At 40.7% G+C, this 16,947-nt stretch overlaps 1 protein-coding gene across 1 annotated transcript; it reads left to right on the top strand.

Moving 5' to 3' along the window:
• Positions 1 to 12,934: 12,934 nt before the first annotated feature.
• LOC123602526 (olfactory receptor 52H1-like) lies at positions 12,935 to 13,885 on the top strand. The gene has a single exon (XM_045487011.1). The coding sequence runs from the start codon at positions 12,938 to 12,940 to the stop codon at positions 13,883 to 13,885; it is 948 nt and encodes a 315-aa protein (XP_045342967.1). The 5' UTR covers positions 12,935 to 12,937.
• Positions 13,886 to 16,947: the final 3,062 nt, after the last annotated feature.

Genomic DNA, 16,947 nt, shown 5'->3' with positions numbered 1-16,947 from the left:
GAGCTGTGTGTCATTTATGATTCTTGCATCCTCCTTACAAGCCAAGGACGATTTGCTCATTAGTCTTGCATCGTCACCTGTAAAGTGACCCTTCAAACTGCTCTTCCCCCATCTCACTCCACAGGAGAACAAAGTGACCTAGCCCATTCTTCCTCTTCACCCATCACTTCTCCTTGAACGTTGCTACAAAGCTGGCTACTTATCTCGTACCCATTTCCCATCCATTCCTCCATATTAGTCACCTCCTCTCCATCCTGAAAATGTGTGACCCACACTTACCTCCCTGAGGCCTCCTTCTCAGAATCACATTTCTCAAGTCAACATTTCATACACAGCTCAACTTCCTCCATATATAGAGTTGAATCTGGGGCCTTGCTCCGTATGGTGTTTATTTCCTCTTCTCCTTTGGGAATGGGGATTCTCCTCCCTTGGTGTCCCCTTTCCTCCCTTAGTTTCAAATCCCTTCCCTGCCATCTGGGCCAATATGCTTCTGTTCAACACAAGGATCTAAGGCAGGCAAGGATATGCTCTGGCAAAGAGCCAGAGAGAAGAAATCTATTGATAGACAGCATCTTAGGGAGCGGGCAGTGGTGGTCAGCACCAACTCAGAGGCTCTTAGCATGAGAGTTTCCTTTGAACTTGTTTTTGCATTTCCTGCTTCAATACTCATTCTCCTCCATGCCTTCAACCCACCTCTCTCTTCTCTCTTCCTCTCATCATTTTGTCTTCCCTAAGGCATTTTCCTCTTGGGCTTCTTTCCTTCATTATCTGCCTAGTGTCTGTCTTCAAATCTCTGTGTCTTTTTAACCTTCACTCTCTTTTCACTGCCCCTAAAAATCTATTGCACTCATATGGCATCAGGAAGGAAAGGATATACAGGAATCATTGTCCCTAGTCTTGCTCATTCAACAATTTGACAAGATTGATCCCTTTTTTGGTAAGCATTTCAGGTAAATAGGTAAGGGAATCATGTCCTCTTACCATGAGCGGGTACTAGTAATTACCATAAAGTAGTGGTACAAAGTGCTATGGAATCCAGAGGCCAGAAGAATAATTCTGCCTGGTAAAGTTAGGGGAGGCTTCACAAAGTGTCAGATTGCAGCTGGGACTGAAATGGATGTGGTGTGCACACATGTGTGTGTCCATGTGTGTTTATGACTTTTTAAAGTGCCAACTGAGACAATGAATGTGAAAGAACTTTAGAAGTTTCCATTGATTGAATTGCCTATTCTTGTGCTAGCACCACATGTTCTTGATCATTGTGGCTTTATAATAAGTTTTAAAGTCAGGAAGTATGAGGGGCACCTGGGTGGCTCAGTCGGTTAAGCATCAGACTTCGGCTCAGGTCATGATCTCACGGTTTGAGAGTTCAAGCCCAGCGTGGGGCTCTGTGCTGACAGCTCAGAGCCTGGAGCCTGCTTCTCATTCTGTGTCTCCCTCTCTCTCTCTGCTTCTCCCTTGCTCATGCTCTGTCTCTCTCTGTCTCAAAAATAAATAAAACATTAAAAAAATTTAAAGTCAGGAAGTACAAGTCCTATTTTACTCTTTTAGAGTTGATTTGACTCTTCTGCATTCCTTGTGACTCCATATGGATTTTAGAATCAGTTTGTTAATTTTCTTTTTTTGTTTGTTTATTTATTTTGAGAGAGAGAGAGAAAGTGCAAGCTGGGGAGGGGCAGAAAGAGAGGGAGAGAGAATCCCAAGCAGGCTATGCACCACCAGCAAGGAGCCCGATGCGGGGCTTAAATGCACAATCTGTGAGATTGTGACCTGAGCTGAAGTCCGATGCCCAATTGATGAACCACCCAGGTGCCCCTAGTTTGCTAATTTCTGTGAAGAATTCTGCTGTGATTCTGGTAGGGATTGAGTTGAATCTGCAGATCAGTTTAGGAAGTATTGTCATCTTCACAATGTTAAGTTTTCCATCCCTGAACATGGGAAATTTTCCCATTTATTTAGATCTCCTTTAATTTTTTTTTTTATAATATATGAAATTTATTGTCAAATTGGTTTCCATAAAACACCCAGTGCTCATCCCAAAAGGTGCCCTCCTCAAACCCATCACCCACCCTCTCCTCCCTCCCACCCCCCATCAACCCTCAGTTTGTTCTCAGTTTTTAACAGTCTCTTATGCTTTGGCTCTCTCCCACTCTAACCTCTTCTTTTTTTTTTTTTTTTTTCCTCCCCCTCCCCCATGGGTTCCTGTTAGGTTTCTCAGGATCCACATAAGAGTGAAACCATATGGTATCTGTCTTTCTCTGTATGGCTTATTTCACTTAGCATCACACTCTCCAGTTCCATCCACGTTGCTACAAAAGGCCATATTTCATTTTTTCTCATTGCCACGTAGTATTCCATTGTGTATATAAACCACAATTTCTTTATCCATTCATCAGTTGATGGACATTTAGGCTCTTTCCATAATTTGGCTATTGTTGAGAGTGCTGCTATGAACATTGGGGTACAAGTGCCCCTATGCATCAGTACTCCTGTATCCCTTGGATAAATTCCTAGCAGTGCTATTGCTGGGTCATAGGGTAGGTCTATTTTTTAATTTTCTGAGGAACCTCCACACTGCTTTCCAGAGCGGCTGCACCAATTTGCATTCCCACCAACAGTGCAAGAGGGTTCCCGTTTCTCCACATCCTCGCCAGCATCTATAGTCTCCTGATTTGTTCATTTTGGCCACTCTGACTGGCGTGAGGTGATACCTGAGTGTGGTTTTGATTTGTATTTCCCTGATAAGGAGCGACGCTGAACATCTTTTCATGTGCCTGTTGGCCATCCGGATGTCTTCTTTAGAGAAGTGTCTATTCATGTTTTCTGCCCATTTCTTCACTGGGTTATTTGTTTTTCGGGTGTGGAGTTTGGTGAGCTCTTTATAGATTCTGGATACTAGCCCTTTGTCCGATATGTCATTTGCAAATATCTTTTCCCATTCCGTTGGTTGCCTTTTAGTTTTGTTGGTTGTTTCCTTTGCTGTGCAGAAGCTTTTTATCTTCATAAGGTCCCAGTAATTCACTTTTGCTTTTAATTCCCTTGCCTTTGGGGATGTGTCGAGTAAGAGATTGCTACGGCTGAGGTCAGAGAGGTCTTTTCCTGCTTTCTCCTCTAAGGTTTTGATGGTTTCCTGTCTCACATTCAGGTCCTTTATCCATTTTGAGTTTATTTTTGTGAATGGTGTGAGAAAGTGGTCTAATTTCAACCTTCTGCATGTTGCTGTCCAGTTCTCCCAGCACCATTTGTTAAAGAGGCTGTCTTTTTTCCATTGGATGTTCTTTCCTGCTTTGTCAAAGATGAGTTGACCATATGTTTGTGGGTCTAGTTCTGGGGTTTCTATTCTATTCCATTGGTCTATGTGTCTGTTTTTGTGCCAATACCATGCTGTCTTGATGATGACAGCTTTGTAGTAGAGGCTAAAGTCTGGGATTGTGATGCCTCCTGCTTTGGTCTTCTTCTTCAAAATTCCTTTGGCTATTCGGGGCCTTTTGTGGTTCCATATGAATTTTAGGATTGCTTGTTCTAGTTTCGAGAAGAATGCTGGTGCAATTTTGATTGGGATTGCATTGAATGTGTAGATAGCTTTGGGTAGTATTGACATTTTGACAATATTTATTTTTCCAATCCATGAGCAGGGAATGTCTTTCCATTTCTTTAAATCTTCTTCAATTTCCTTCGTAAGCTTTCTATAGTTTTCAGCATACAGATCCTTTACATCTTTGGTTAGATTTATTCCTAGGTATTTTATGCTTCTTGGTGCAATTGTGAATGGGATCAGTTTCTTTATTTGTCTTTCTGTTGCTTCATTGTTAGTGTATAAGAATGCAACTGATTTCTGTACATTGATTTTGTATCCTGCAACTTTGCTGAATTCATGTATCAATTCTAGCAGACTTTTGGTGGAGTCTATCGGATTTTCCATGTATAATATCATGTCATCTGCAAAAAGCGAAAGCTTGATTTCATCTTTGCCAATTTTGATGCCTTTGATTTCCTTTTGTTGTCTGATTGCTGATGCTAGAACTTCCAGCACTATGTTAAACAACAGCGGTGAGAGTGGGCATCCCTGTCGTGTTCCTGATCTCAGGGAAAAAGCTCTCAGTTTTTCCCCGTTGAGGATGATGTTAGCTGTGGGCTTTTCATAAATGGCTTTTATGATCTTTAAGTATGTTCCTTCTATCCCGACTTTCTCAAGGGTTTTTATTAAGAAAGGGTGCTGGATTTTGTCGAAGGCCTTTTCTGCATCCATTGACAGGATCATATGGTTCTTCTCTTTTTTTTTGTTAATGTGATGTATCACGTTGATTGATTTGCGAATGTTGAACCAGCCCTGCATCCCAGGAATGAATCCCACTTGATCATGGTGGATAATTCTTTTTATATGCCGTTGAATTCGATTTGCTAGTATCTTATTGAGAATTTTTGCATCCATATTCATCAGGGATATTGGCCGGTAGTTCTCTTTTTTTACTGGGTCTTTGTCTGGTTTAGGAATCAAAGTAATACTGGCTTCATAGAATGAGTCTGGAAGTTTTCCTTCCCTTTCTATTTCTTGGAATAGCTTGAGAAGGATAGGTATTATCTCTGCTTTAAACGTCTGGTAGAACTCCCCTGGGAAGCCATCTGGTCCTGGACTCTTATTTGTTGGGAGATTTTTAATAACCGATTCAATTTCTTCGCTGGTTATGGGTCTGTTCAAGCTTTCTATTTCCTCCTGGTTGAGTTTTGGAAGAGTGTGGGTGTTCAGGAATTTGTCCATTTCTTCCAGGTTGTCCAATTTGTTGGCATATAATTTTTCATAGTATTCCCTGATAATTGTTTGTATATCTGAGGGATTGGTTGTAATAATTCCATTTTCATTCATGATTTTATCTATTTGGGTCATCTCCCTTTTCTTTTTGAGAAGCCTGGCTAGAGGTTTGTCAATTTTGTTTATTTTTTCAAAAAACCAACTCTTGGTTTCGTTGATCTGCTCTACAGTTTTTTTAGACTCTATATTGTTTATTTCTGCTCTGATCTTTATTATTTCTCTTCTTCTGCTGGGTTTGGGGTGTCTTTGCTGTTCTGCTTCTATTTCCTTTAGGTGTGCTGTTAGATTTTGTATTTGGGATTTTTCTTGTTTCTTGAGATAGGCCTGACTGCAATGTATTTTCCTCTCAGGACTGCCTTCGCCGCGTCCCAAAGCGTTTGGATTGTTGTATTTTCATTTTCGTTTGTTTCCATATATTTTTTAATTTCTTCTCTAATTGCCTGGTTGACCCACTCATTCGTTAGTAGGGTGTTCTTTAACCTCCATGCTTTTGGAGGTTTTCTAGACTTTTTTCTGTGGTTGATTTCAAGCTTCATAGCATTGTGGTCTGAAAGTATGCATGGTATAATTTCAATTCTGGTAAACTTATGGAGGGCTGTTTTGTGACCCAGTATATGATCTATCTTGGAGAATGTTCCATGTGCACTCGAGAAGAAAGTATATTCTGTTGCTTTGGGATGCAGAGTTCTAAATATATCTGTCAAGTCCATCTGATCCAATGTCTCATTCAGGGCCCTTGTTTCTTTACTGACCGTGTGTCTAGATGATCTATCCATTTCTGTAAGTGGGGTGTTAAAGTCCCCTGCAATTACCACATTCTTATCAATAAGGTTGCTTATGTTTATGAGTAATTGTTTTATATATTTGGGGGCTCCGGTATTCAGTGCATAGGCATTTATAATTGTTAGCTCTTCCTGATGGATAGACCCTGTAACTATTATATAATGTCCTTCTTCATCTCTTGTTACAGCCTTTAATTTAAAGTCTAGTTTGTCTGATATAAGTATGGCTACTCCAGCTTTCTTTGGCTTCCAGTAGCATGATAAATAGTTCTCCATCCCCTCACTCTCAATCTAAAGGTGTCCTCAGGTCTAAAATGAGTCTCTTGTAGACAGCAAATAGATGGGTCTTGTTTTTTTATCCATTCTGATACCCTGTGTCTTTTGGTTGGCGCATTTAATCCATTTACATTCAGTGTTATTATAGAAAGATACGGGTTTAGAGTCATTGTGATGTCTGTATGTTTTATGCTTGTAGTGATGTCTCCGGTACTTTGTCTCACAGGGTCCCCCTTAGGATCTCTTGTAGGGCTGGTTTAGTGGTGACAAATTCCTTCAGTTTTTGTTTGTTTGGGAAGACCTTTATCTCTCCTTCTATTCTAAATGACAGACTTGCTGGATAAAGGATTCTCGGCTGCATATTTTTTTGTCTAGCACACTGAAAATCTCGTGCCAATTCTTTCTGGCCTGCCAAGTTTCAAAAGAGAGATCAGTCACGAGTCTTATAGGTCTCCCTTTATATGTGAGGGCACGTTTACCCCTTGCTGCTTTCAGAATTTTCTCTTTATCCTTGTATTTTGCCAGTTTCACTATGATATGTCGTGCAGAAGATCGATTCAAGTTATGTCTGAAGGGAGTTCTCTGTGCCTCTTGGATTTCAATGCCTTTTTCCTTCCCCAGTTCAGGGAAGTTCTCAGCTATTATTTCTTCAAGTACCTCTTCAGCACCTTTCCCTCTCTCTCCCTCCTCTGGGATACCAATTATGCGTATATTATTTCTTTTTAGTGTATCACTTTGTTCTCTAATTTTCCCCTCATACTCCTGGATTTTTTTATCTCTCTTTTTCTCAGCTTCCTCTTTTTCCATAACTTTATCTTCTAGTTCACCTATTCTCTCCTCTGCCTCTTCAATCCAAGCCGTGGTGGTTTCCATTTTGTTTTGCATTTCATTTAAAGCATTTTTCAGCTCCTCGTGACTGTTCCTTAGTCCCTTGATCTCTGTAGCAAGGGATTCTCTGCTGTCCTGTATACTGTTTTCAAGCCCGGCGATTAATTTTATGACTATTATTCTAAATTCACTTTCTGTTATATTATTTAAATCCTTTTTGATCAGCTCATTAGCTGTTGTTATTTCCTGGAGATTCTTCTGAGGGGAATTCTTCCGCTTGGTCATTTTGGATAGTCCCTGGCGTGGTGAGGACCTGCAGGGCACTTCCCCTGTGCTGTGGTGTATAACTGGAGTTGGTGGGCGGAGTCGCAGTCCGACCTGATGTCTGCCCCCAGCCCACCGCTGGGGCCACAGTCAAACTGGTGTGTGCCTTCTCTTCCCCTCTCCTAGGGGCGGGATTCACTGTGGGGTGGCGTGGCCCGTCTGGGCTACTTGCACACTGCCAGGCTTGTGATGCTGGGGATCTGGCGTATTAGCTGGGGTGGGTAGGCAAGGTGCACGGGGGCAGAAGGGGCAGGCTTAGCTCGCTTCTCCTTAGGTGATCCACTTCAGGAGGGGCCCTGTGGCAGCAGGAGGGAGTCAGATCTGCTGCCGGAGGTTTGGCTCCGCAGAAGCACAGAGTTGGGTGTTTGCGCGGAGCGAGCAAGTTCCCTGGCAGGAACTGGTTCTCTTTGGGATTTTGGCTGAGGGATGGGCGGGGGAGATGGCGCTGGTGAGCGCCTTTGTTCCCCACCAAACTGAGCTCTGTCGTCCGGGGGCTCAGCAGCTCTCCCTCCCTTTGTCCTCCAGCCTTCCCGCTTTCTGAGCAGAGCTGTTAACTTATGACCTCCCAGACGCTAAGTCGCGCTTGCTGTCGGAACACAGTCCGTCAGGCCCCTCCGCTTTTGCAGGCCAGACTCCAGGGCTCTGCTTGGCCGGCGAGCCGCCCCTCCGCCCCGGCTCCCTCCCGCCAGTCCGTGGAGCGCGCACCGCCTCGCCGCCCTTCCTACCCTCTTCCGTGGGCCTCTCGTCTGCGCTTGGCTCCGGCGACTCCGTTCTGCTAATCCTCTGGCGGTTTTCTGGGTTATTTAGGCAGGTGTAGGCGGAATCTAATTGATCATCAGGACGCGCGGTGAGCCCAGCGTCCTCCTACGCCGCCATCTTCCCTCCGTCCAATCTCCTTTAATTTTTTTCAACAATATTTTCTATCTCTCAGAGTATAAAATTTATACTTCTTAAACTTCTTCCTAAGTATTTTATTCTTTATGATGTTCTTATAAATTGAATCATTTTTCTAATTTGTTATTAGATTGTTCATTACAAATGAATAGAAATATAAACAATTTTTGTATATTGATCTTAAATAATGTATATTGACCTGCAACCTTGATAAACTCATTTGCTAGTTCTTTTTTTAAAATTTTTTTTTTCAACGTTTATTTATTTTTGGGACAGAGAGAGACAGAGCATGAACGGGGGAGGGTCAGAGAGAGAGGGAGACACAGAATCAGAAACAGGCTCCAGGCTCTGAGCCATCAGCCCAGAGCCCGACGCGGGGCTCGAACTCACGGACCGCGGGATCGTGACCTGGCTGAAGTCGGACGCTTAACCGACTGCGCCACCCAGGCGCCCCTCATTTGCTAGTTCTAATAATTATTTTTAGTGGATTCCTTAGGGATTTCTATATCAAGGTCAGGTCCTCTATAAATTGAGATAGTTTTACTTATTCTCTACCAATCTAGATGCCTTTTATTTTTTATTTTTGCCTAATTTCCTTGGCTAAGACTTCCAGTACACTGTTGAATAAAAGTGGCAAAAGCCTGTATATACATATATGTATATGTACATACATGCATGTGTATGTACATATATGTATATGTACATATATGTGTATATGTATCCTGTATATACATACATATATATTCTTTATTCTATACAAGAGCCAATAATAATAGTTAAACATCTTTTGAGCACTTACTACATGTTTTGTAAGTTCAGGAAGTAACTCATGTTTGTCAGAAAGAGTTGTAACTCAAGGGGCACCTGGGTGGCTCATTCAGTTGAGCATCAGACTCTTGGTTTTGGCTCAGGTCATGATCTCAGTGTTCATGAGTTTGAGTCCCGCATCAGGCTTGTGCCAACTGTGTGGAGCCTGCTTGGGATTCTCTCTCTCCCTCTCTCTCTCTGCCCCTCCCCTGCTCTTTCTCTCTTTCTCTCAAAATAAATAAATAAACATTTTTAAAAATTAAAAAAAAAAGTAAGAGCTGTAACTTAACACTACTTATCGTGATATAGCATTCTAGAATGGTATATATCTGCTCCATTTTCAACAAGTCATTTTATAATTATATTTGTTTGTTCCAAAGAATTATAATATTGATGGCTTAATAAAGAGGACTGACAATAGTAAAGATAGTTTTTATGTCTGTGAGTCACTGTTTCTTAGGGATATTTTGTTTACCTGTTTTTCCACTCAGAGTATATTTATTTTATATTCCCAAATTGTCTGTGTCAAGAACTGTGAGGAGTATGAAATTTTCTTCTACTTGCAAACTAACAAGTTATTCATTTCATGGTGGCTGGTGGAAGACACAGGAATCCTAAGTCAGAGACAAAGGAGAATTTAGTACAAACAGCCATAGTAGATTTCTCTAGATTTAATTGATGTCCTTTTTTCTGACCCAGAGTCCTGTCCAGGAAGCCTCATTATATTGACTTGTCATGTCTCCCTTAGGCTCTTCTTGGATACAGCAGTTTAGTGTTAAAATGTTTCAATGTGTTACTATTTTACTTTGATTTTTTTTAAATGGAGTTTTTATGTATACCATGTGTTTTTAATTTAAAATGTTAAATTTCTTTTTCTATATTGTTGGAATGAACCAGGTTGGTGTCCCTGTGTGCTCAATTTAATTTTTTGCTACAGAATTTCCACTCTGACTGGTTGAGATGAGAGAAAGTCAATTTCATGTAAGTTGCTGAGAGATCTGCAAGAACTCGGGGACACAGCAGAGACAAAAGAGTATATCTTTAGGGAAGCAGGAAGTTACTTTACCCATTTTTCTGTGCCACAGTTGATACACCCAGCTTTACAACCTTTAATAGCTGGTCTATTTTCCCTGAAGGTATTCTGAACTTGTTATTTTTATCTGATTCAGTGAAATGGAGAGCTTAGCACCACAAAATTACAATGTAACTTCAGCTCTTTCTGTAGTATGCAAAGCTTGCTCTTCCCTATATGTTTATTATACTGTTACACAAGACAATTCAAATGTAAAAGGTGTAAGACACTAAGACTAGAAGTAGTTCTTTTTAGCGATGCATTTAATAGAATCAATAAAATGAAAGAAAACAAGGGAAGTGAGAGAAAGCTGTTTCAAGAAGAACTTTAAGGTTTCTGCCATAAGCCTCTGAACATTAATGATACATCTCCAGCCCTATGGTAAACATTGAATAGTCTGCAATGACCTGAGGAAGTGGTTTATGCAAAAGTTTAACTCCTCTTGCTCAGAAGTCAGAATTTCTTCAGTCTAAGAAGTACCTCGATGCAGTTACAACTAGAAACCGGAAAGCCCTATCCAATGGGCTAAAAGGTGATGTTTATATCTACAACCATATGATCAGAACTTACCCACATCCCTAACCAGTCTACTGTCTTTTCTCCAAACATTCACATAAACATTTGGGATCCAGAATTTAAAGGGTTATTATCACACCATTCTCCCCAGTCAGAACCAGGAGCCTAGCTATTTTAATTTGTTTTTTCTTTCAAAAATTATTTTTTGAGTATCTGTGAATGACTAGTCTACACAGGAATTCTAGCACTTCCTGGTTTCTCCTCTCTATCTAAAACTCTGAATCAAAGCATGCTTATATATGATGTCATTTCTAGATCAGGAAAATATTAATGTAAACATTTACACACTAATCCTAATAGTATTCACTGTTGACTGGAGTCCCTGGAGTCCCCCTATATTTCAGAGCCCTCACTTTGAAGTCTTTCCATCCCCTGAGAAAAACAATGAGAAATAAAAAGTTATGCTGTGCAGGTGTGTCTGTCTTTCCTGGGTGGAATTAAATTTCTTTGTTCCCATGCCTCACCTCTCATCTAGGTATGCTTCTTTCTTTTTACATGTCCTCCCCAATGGTGTTACCTCCTGCACCTTTCTGTTCTCATCTTGAACTTATCCTCTTCAAGCCCTTTATTGGTTTTCTAACATCAGAATAAGGTGTCTGTGAGTATTATCTGAATGTGGTAATTGTGGTAGGGGTCTTGGGGAGACAGATGGGGAAGATCCAGAAAAAGGTTATGGTAGCTAGATTAATGAATGGCCCTGCAAAGATATGCATACCCTAACCCCTAGAACCTGCTCGTAAGTTATTTATATGTCAAAGGAGATTTATGGTTGCTAATCACTTGACTTTAAAATAGGGATATTATACTGGATTATCTGAATGAGTCTGATGTAATTGCAGTGGTCTTATAAGTAGAAGAGGGAGACAGAAAAGTTTGTAGAGAGAGACAGAGATGTGACTACAGAGGTTAGAATGAGTTTGAAAAAACACTCAATCCGCTTTTATTGTCTTTGAAGATGGTGGAAGCAAAAATAAGCCAAGGATATTTGTGTGTGTGTGTGTGTACACAGATATATATATTCAATACTTTCTGGCCCAAAGAGGACACAGTGAAAAAATAAGTAAACAATGGAATAACAGTTTTATTCCTTAGATTGTATGGTTATTTTATGTGAAATCTTGCCTTCTTTTACTCTGGAAGAGAAACATGAGAACAGAAAATTTGTCTTCGAGAGGGATTCCCAATCATTAACAGAGGATGCTCATATATCTAGGAAAGAGAATCCAGAAAAATCATGTAAAATTCAATACAGCCTTCTGATTTTTTTTTTTTGGTAAAATGATTAAGAGCTGTGATTTTGTAAGCAGGTTTACATGCATGCATGCATGGTTTAGGATTACTGGAGAAGGTTTCCTGGAGACATTAGTGCTTGTAAGGATCAGGAGCAAGGAATAGAATTTACACATGTTGAGAGAAGACAATATTGCACTGATAGAAAAGGCAGCAATCCAAGCAATGAGATGTAGGAATGATGGAGAAATCTAAGGAAGCCTATATGGATGCCTTGTAGGGAAGAATGAGAGACACATTCACATAGGTAGAACTAAAATATGAAAGGAAACTATTGCCTCCCAAGCAGGAGATAAAATATATTCTGTAGGTGTAATGCCAGTTACAAATTTTTAAATAAGTTTGTGAGTGTCTTAAGAATTTCATATTTTAAGAGAGAAATCTGGCAGCATGAGGTAAAGAAAAAGGCTTGCAAGATACTGAAAGAATGGGATGGATGTCTTATTGCCTGGCTCCAATAAGCGATTAATGATTAATGATTCGAAGCGATTAGGTGAGGAAGTGGAGAAGAAGTGGAGTAGGCAGATCAAACAGGGATTTTAAAGAGGATCAGAAGAGCTGGCAGATGAGACACAGGGACTGAAAGAGGAAGAAGAGCCCCAGTCAACCCTCAGATCACCGTGCTCCAGTGGTGGGAGAATGATGTGATGAAAGAATAAGATAGCTGGTCAGGAAGTTGGCAGGTGAAAAAATAATGAGTTGTGGAGAATTGTTGAATTGACAGAAGAATATTTAGGTGAAAAATTTCCTCCAGATATTGAAGAAGCGGGGCAAATAGGCAGTAGTAAGCTGGTTTGCCAGAGTCCTGATGATGCACTGGCAATAAGGAATGCAGATTTGCTAATTCGCACCTGACCCCTGTTATTTCTTTGAATGGATACCTCAGTAAGATGTTACTGAGACTTATGCCAGGTAGGATACTCAATACTTACAGCTTTGAGAAATTTCAGACTGAACTTGGAACTTTAGTTGACAACAAGGGGCCAGTAATGATCCCAGGTCATGGATCTGGTGGGACATAGTCCCAATATAGTAACAATACCGTTATGGTAATGTCTATAGATAGGGAATTATTGGTTTAGTTGATGTCTCTTGGCAGCCTTTGGTAAATGCTACAGAGATTGTGACAAGAAGTAGGTTGTGTTTGCCTTAGTGTTTGTTATGTGTTGGGAATGAAAGGGTCTTAGTTCTGGAAAAGACTTAAAGGGAATTTATGGCCACTCAGTTCTAGGGAAAAAAAAAATTACATTTTGTCTTCAAGGAATTACAGTTACCACGATGGCCACATTGAATCTGACAAGTTTCAATCCAGGCTCTTTCATTTTGGTGGGGATCCCAGGGCTGGAGCAATTCCACATCTGGATTGGGATTCCTTTCTTCACTATCTATCTGGTGGCCCTTGCTGGTAATGGCATCCTTCTTTACCTCATCACTGTGGACCACAGCCTCCACGAACCCATGTTCTTCTTTCTCTCCATGTTGGCCTCTGCAGACCTTGTATTATGCACCACGTGTGTCCCCAAAACACTTGGCATATTCTGGTTGAAAGCTCAGAAAATCACTTTTCCTGGTTGCCTTACCCAGTTGTTCTTTCTTCACTTCAGCTTTTTTCTGGACTCCGCCATTTTGTTGGGCATGGCATTTGACCGTTACATGGCCATTTGCTGCCCTTTGAGATACACAAGTGTTTTGACACCAAGGACAATTGTCAAGATCATGGTGGGCATTGTGGGTCGGAGCTTTGGTGTCATTTTGCCTGTTGTTTTCCTGGTGAAGCGTTTGCCCTTCTGCAAGTCACGTATCATCCCTCACACATACTGTGAACATATAGGGGTTGCCCGGCTTGCCTGTGCTGACATCTCCATCAATATCTGGTATGGTTTTGCTGTGCCTGTGATGACTATTATCTCAGACCTGGTCCTCATTGGTATTTCCTATGCTCTCATCCTTCATGCTGTTTTCCATCTTCCATCCAGAGATGCCCGCCAGAAAGCCCTCAGCACCTGCGGTTCCCATGTCTGTGTCATTCTCATATTCTACACACCAGCCATATTCTCTGTCCTCACTCATCGCTTTGGACACAATATCTCTCGCACCTTTCACATCATATTTGCCAACCTCTACGTGGCAGTCCCTCCTGCACTCAATCCCATCATTTATGGTGTAAAAACCAAGCAGATCAGGGACAAGGTCATCCTCCTACTCTTTCCTAAAGGGATGAAGTGACCCCTGGCTGAGAACACGGAGAGGAAAAATTATGAAAAGTCAAGTAATCGTATTGATTTAATAGAATTTCTTGTGTAAATCAGTAGCAGGAAGCCCTCCAATATGGATTCAATTCCCATGAATTTCAAGACCTTAATTCTGTTGGAGAAAATCATTGGTAGAATTACAGTAAGAAAGGTAAGGATTTTTCAGGTCCCTAGAAAATGGCAGACATCAGATGGAAGTATCCTAATTTTCTACGATCAAAAACATAAATGCAAATAGGTTTACACTTCCTTTGGTCCTTTTATCCTGTTTCAATGTCCTCTTTAAATACGTTTTGAAAAGGAAAGAAAAGAAAAAATAGTACTTTATTCATAGGTTGTTTACCACTCAGTAAGCTCATAAATTCAATAACCATCTGCATGATGAAAATTCCCACATCTAAAGCTCTACTCCCAATTCTTTCTCTATCCCACATAGCCAACTCTGTATTTGGTAGCTCCTCCTCATTATTCAACTGAAACTTCACAATAAACATGAACCAAAATTCACTTATTGATTATGTCTTCTGAATATCCTTTAAATTCACTCACATGTTTCACATTAAAATATGATTACCTCTTTCTCTGTGTGTGTCCTGAATCTTTTCAACAGCCCCATTTGGAATTTGCTAACTACAAATTATTCTCTTTCCCATCCATTTTTTACTCAGAAACTAGAATGTTCTCACTAAACCCCAATTAGATTATGTCAATCCTCTACTTAAAAATGATTCACGGGACACCTGGGTAACTCATTGGGTTAAGCAACCAACTCTTGGTTTTGGCTCGGGTCATGATCTCACAGATCAAGGCCCATGTCAGCACAGAGTCTGCTTGGGATTCTTTCTCTCTCCTTCTCTCTTTCTCCCCTCACGCTCTCCTCCACCCATGCTCTAGTGTGCATACGCATGCTTTCTCTCTCTCTCTCAAAAAAAAAAAAAATCATTCAGGTTGCCCATTTTTCTTGGAAGAAAACTCAGATGCCCTAATATATCTTCAAAGCCTTTACAGCATTGTTGGTGCTAACCAGTTTTTGCATGGTGTTCGCTGACCACCTCTCCCCTTTCCTCTCCCCTTTCCTCTCCCCTTTCCTCTCCCCTTTCCTCTCCTCTTTCCTCCTTACATCCGCCTCATGCTATAATCACCCTGTGTGTCTTATGCTTTTTCAAACTCTATTCTCCTTCCTTCTGGACTTTCACACATACTATTTCCTCTGGAATCTGAAGCTGAGCTTGAACTTGGGTAGAAAAGGGAGTGAAAGGAAATAATTTTTCAATCCCTTCTTATTGTTCTATTTCACACCTACCAGGATGACTGTAATTTCTTAAAAATGAGAAATAACATATGTTGGTGAGGATGCGGAGAAATTGGAACCCTAATGCATTGCTAGTGAGAATGTAAAATGGTGCAGCCTCTGTAGAATAGAGATTGGCAGTTCCTCAAAAAGATAAATGTAGAATTATCAAATGACCCATTCCTACTCTTCGGTATAAACCAAAAAGAATTGAAAACAGATGTTCAACCCAAAACTTGTAAATAAATGTTATAGTGACATTATTTACATTAGCCCCCAAAATGGAAACAACTCATATCAAATGCATGTCAACTGATGAATGGATAAAACAAATACATTCAATCTGAACAATGGGGCCTTTGTCAGTCATAAAAAGGAATGAAGTTGTGATACATAATATAACACAGACGAACCTTGAAAACACTATGCAAAGTGAAAGTAGCTGGACACAGAAGACTACTTCTGTATCATATGATTCCATTTATGTCAAAAGTCCAGAATAGCCAAATCCATAGAGACAGAAAGTCAGTTAGTAGTGGCGAGGTGACTGAGGGAAGGTGAAATAAAGAGTAACTTCTTAGTGAGAACGTGGTTTCTGTTCAGGGTGATAAAAATGTTCTGGAATTAGATGGTGGTGATGCTTGCACAACATTGTAAATGCACTAAAAGTCACTAAATGACACACTGTAAATGGTTGAGATGGAGAATTTTATGTGATGTGAATCTTACATTAATAAAAAAGTTAAATAATATGCTCAGCATCATATAAATAATAAATGATGAGTATAAAGTTAATAAATCTGTCTGATTTCTTAATTTTTTAAATGTTTATTTATTTTTGAGAGACAAAGAGAGAGAAAGACAGAGACAGAGCTCAAGAGGGGAAGGGTCAGAGAGTGAGGGAGACACAGAATCTGAAGCAGGCTCCAGGCTCCAAGATGTCAGCACAGAGCCTGATGTGGGGTTGAACTCAGGAACCACAAGATCATGACCTAAGCCAAAGTCAGATGCTCAACCAACTGAGCCACCCAGGCTATAGGAATAGAATGGGGAGGAGAGACAGGGACAGGGACAGGCACAGGGACAGCAGCCAGCCAAGACTTACACGGTTGATTACATGGTTGAGTATTGTGGAAGTAGAAGACCATTTATACTGGAAGTTTGGACTGAGCATGTGTGGCTTTTTTTTTCATGTTTATTTATTTTTGAGAGAGAGAGAGAGACAGAGCATGAGCAGGGGAGGGCAGAGAGAGAGGGAGACACAGAATCTGAAGCAGGCTCTCGGCTCTGAGCTGTCATCACAGAGCCTGACACGGGGATTGAACCCATGAACTGTGAGACCATAACCTGAGCCAAAGTCTGACACTTAACTGACTGAGTCACCATGTGCCCCAATCATGTGTTGCCTTTTAAATACTCATGTTGTCAACCTTGTTCTGAATGCAGAGGCAAAGTGTTCTCGATCAGGGACAGATGATCATTATTTACTTAAAGAGCAAATAACTCTGTGGTTCCCCATATTTGATTCTTACCAGTAGGGCTTTACAATGAAGGCTAGGTCACATGTCCTATACATACAAATGTCCTATATATGCAAAATCTAAGATTAAAGAAAAATGTATTTTCTCTGCTTGTAGAAGCCGGAGAGACTATTTTTCCTCTCCTTGTCTCCCCCCCCCCTCTTTTGGGGGAAAGTTTCCTGAGAGACTGATGAGGAATAAATCTCTCCAGGGAAAAGATGAGAC

Source organism: Leopardus geoffroyi, chromosome D1, assembly GCF_018350155.1.
Source record: "Leopardus geoffroyi isolate Oge1 chromosome D1, O.geoffroyi_Oge1_pat1.0, whole genome shotgun sequence".
In the NCBI taxonomy this organism is placed as follows: domain Eukaryota; kingdom Metazoa; phylum Chordata; class Mammalia; order Carnivora; family Felidae; genus Leopardus; species Leopardus geoffroyi.
This window is presented reverse-complemented; position numbering and strand designations above follow the sequence as displayed.

What these genes read in the sequence shown, in the direction of transcription:
- LOC123602526 (XM_045487011.1), top strand. Translation starts at nt 12,938, where the DNA reads ATGGCCACATTGAATCTGACAAGTTTCAATCCAGGCTCTTTCATTTTG.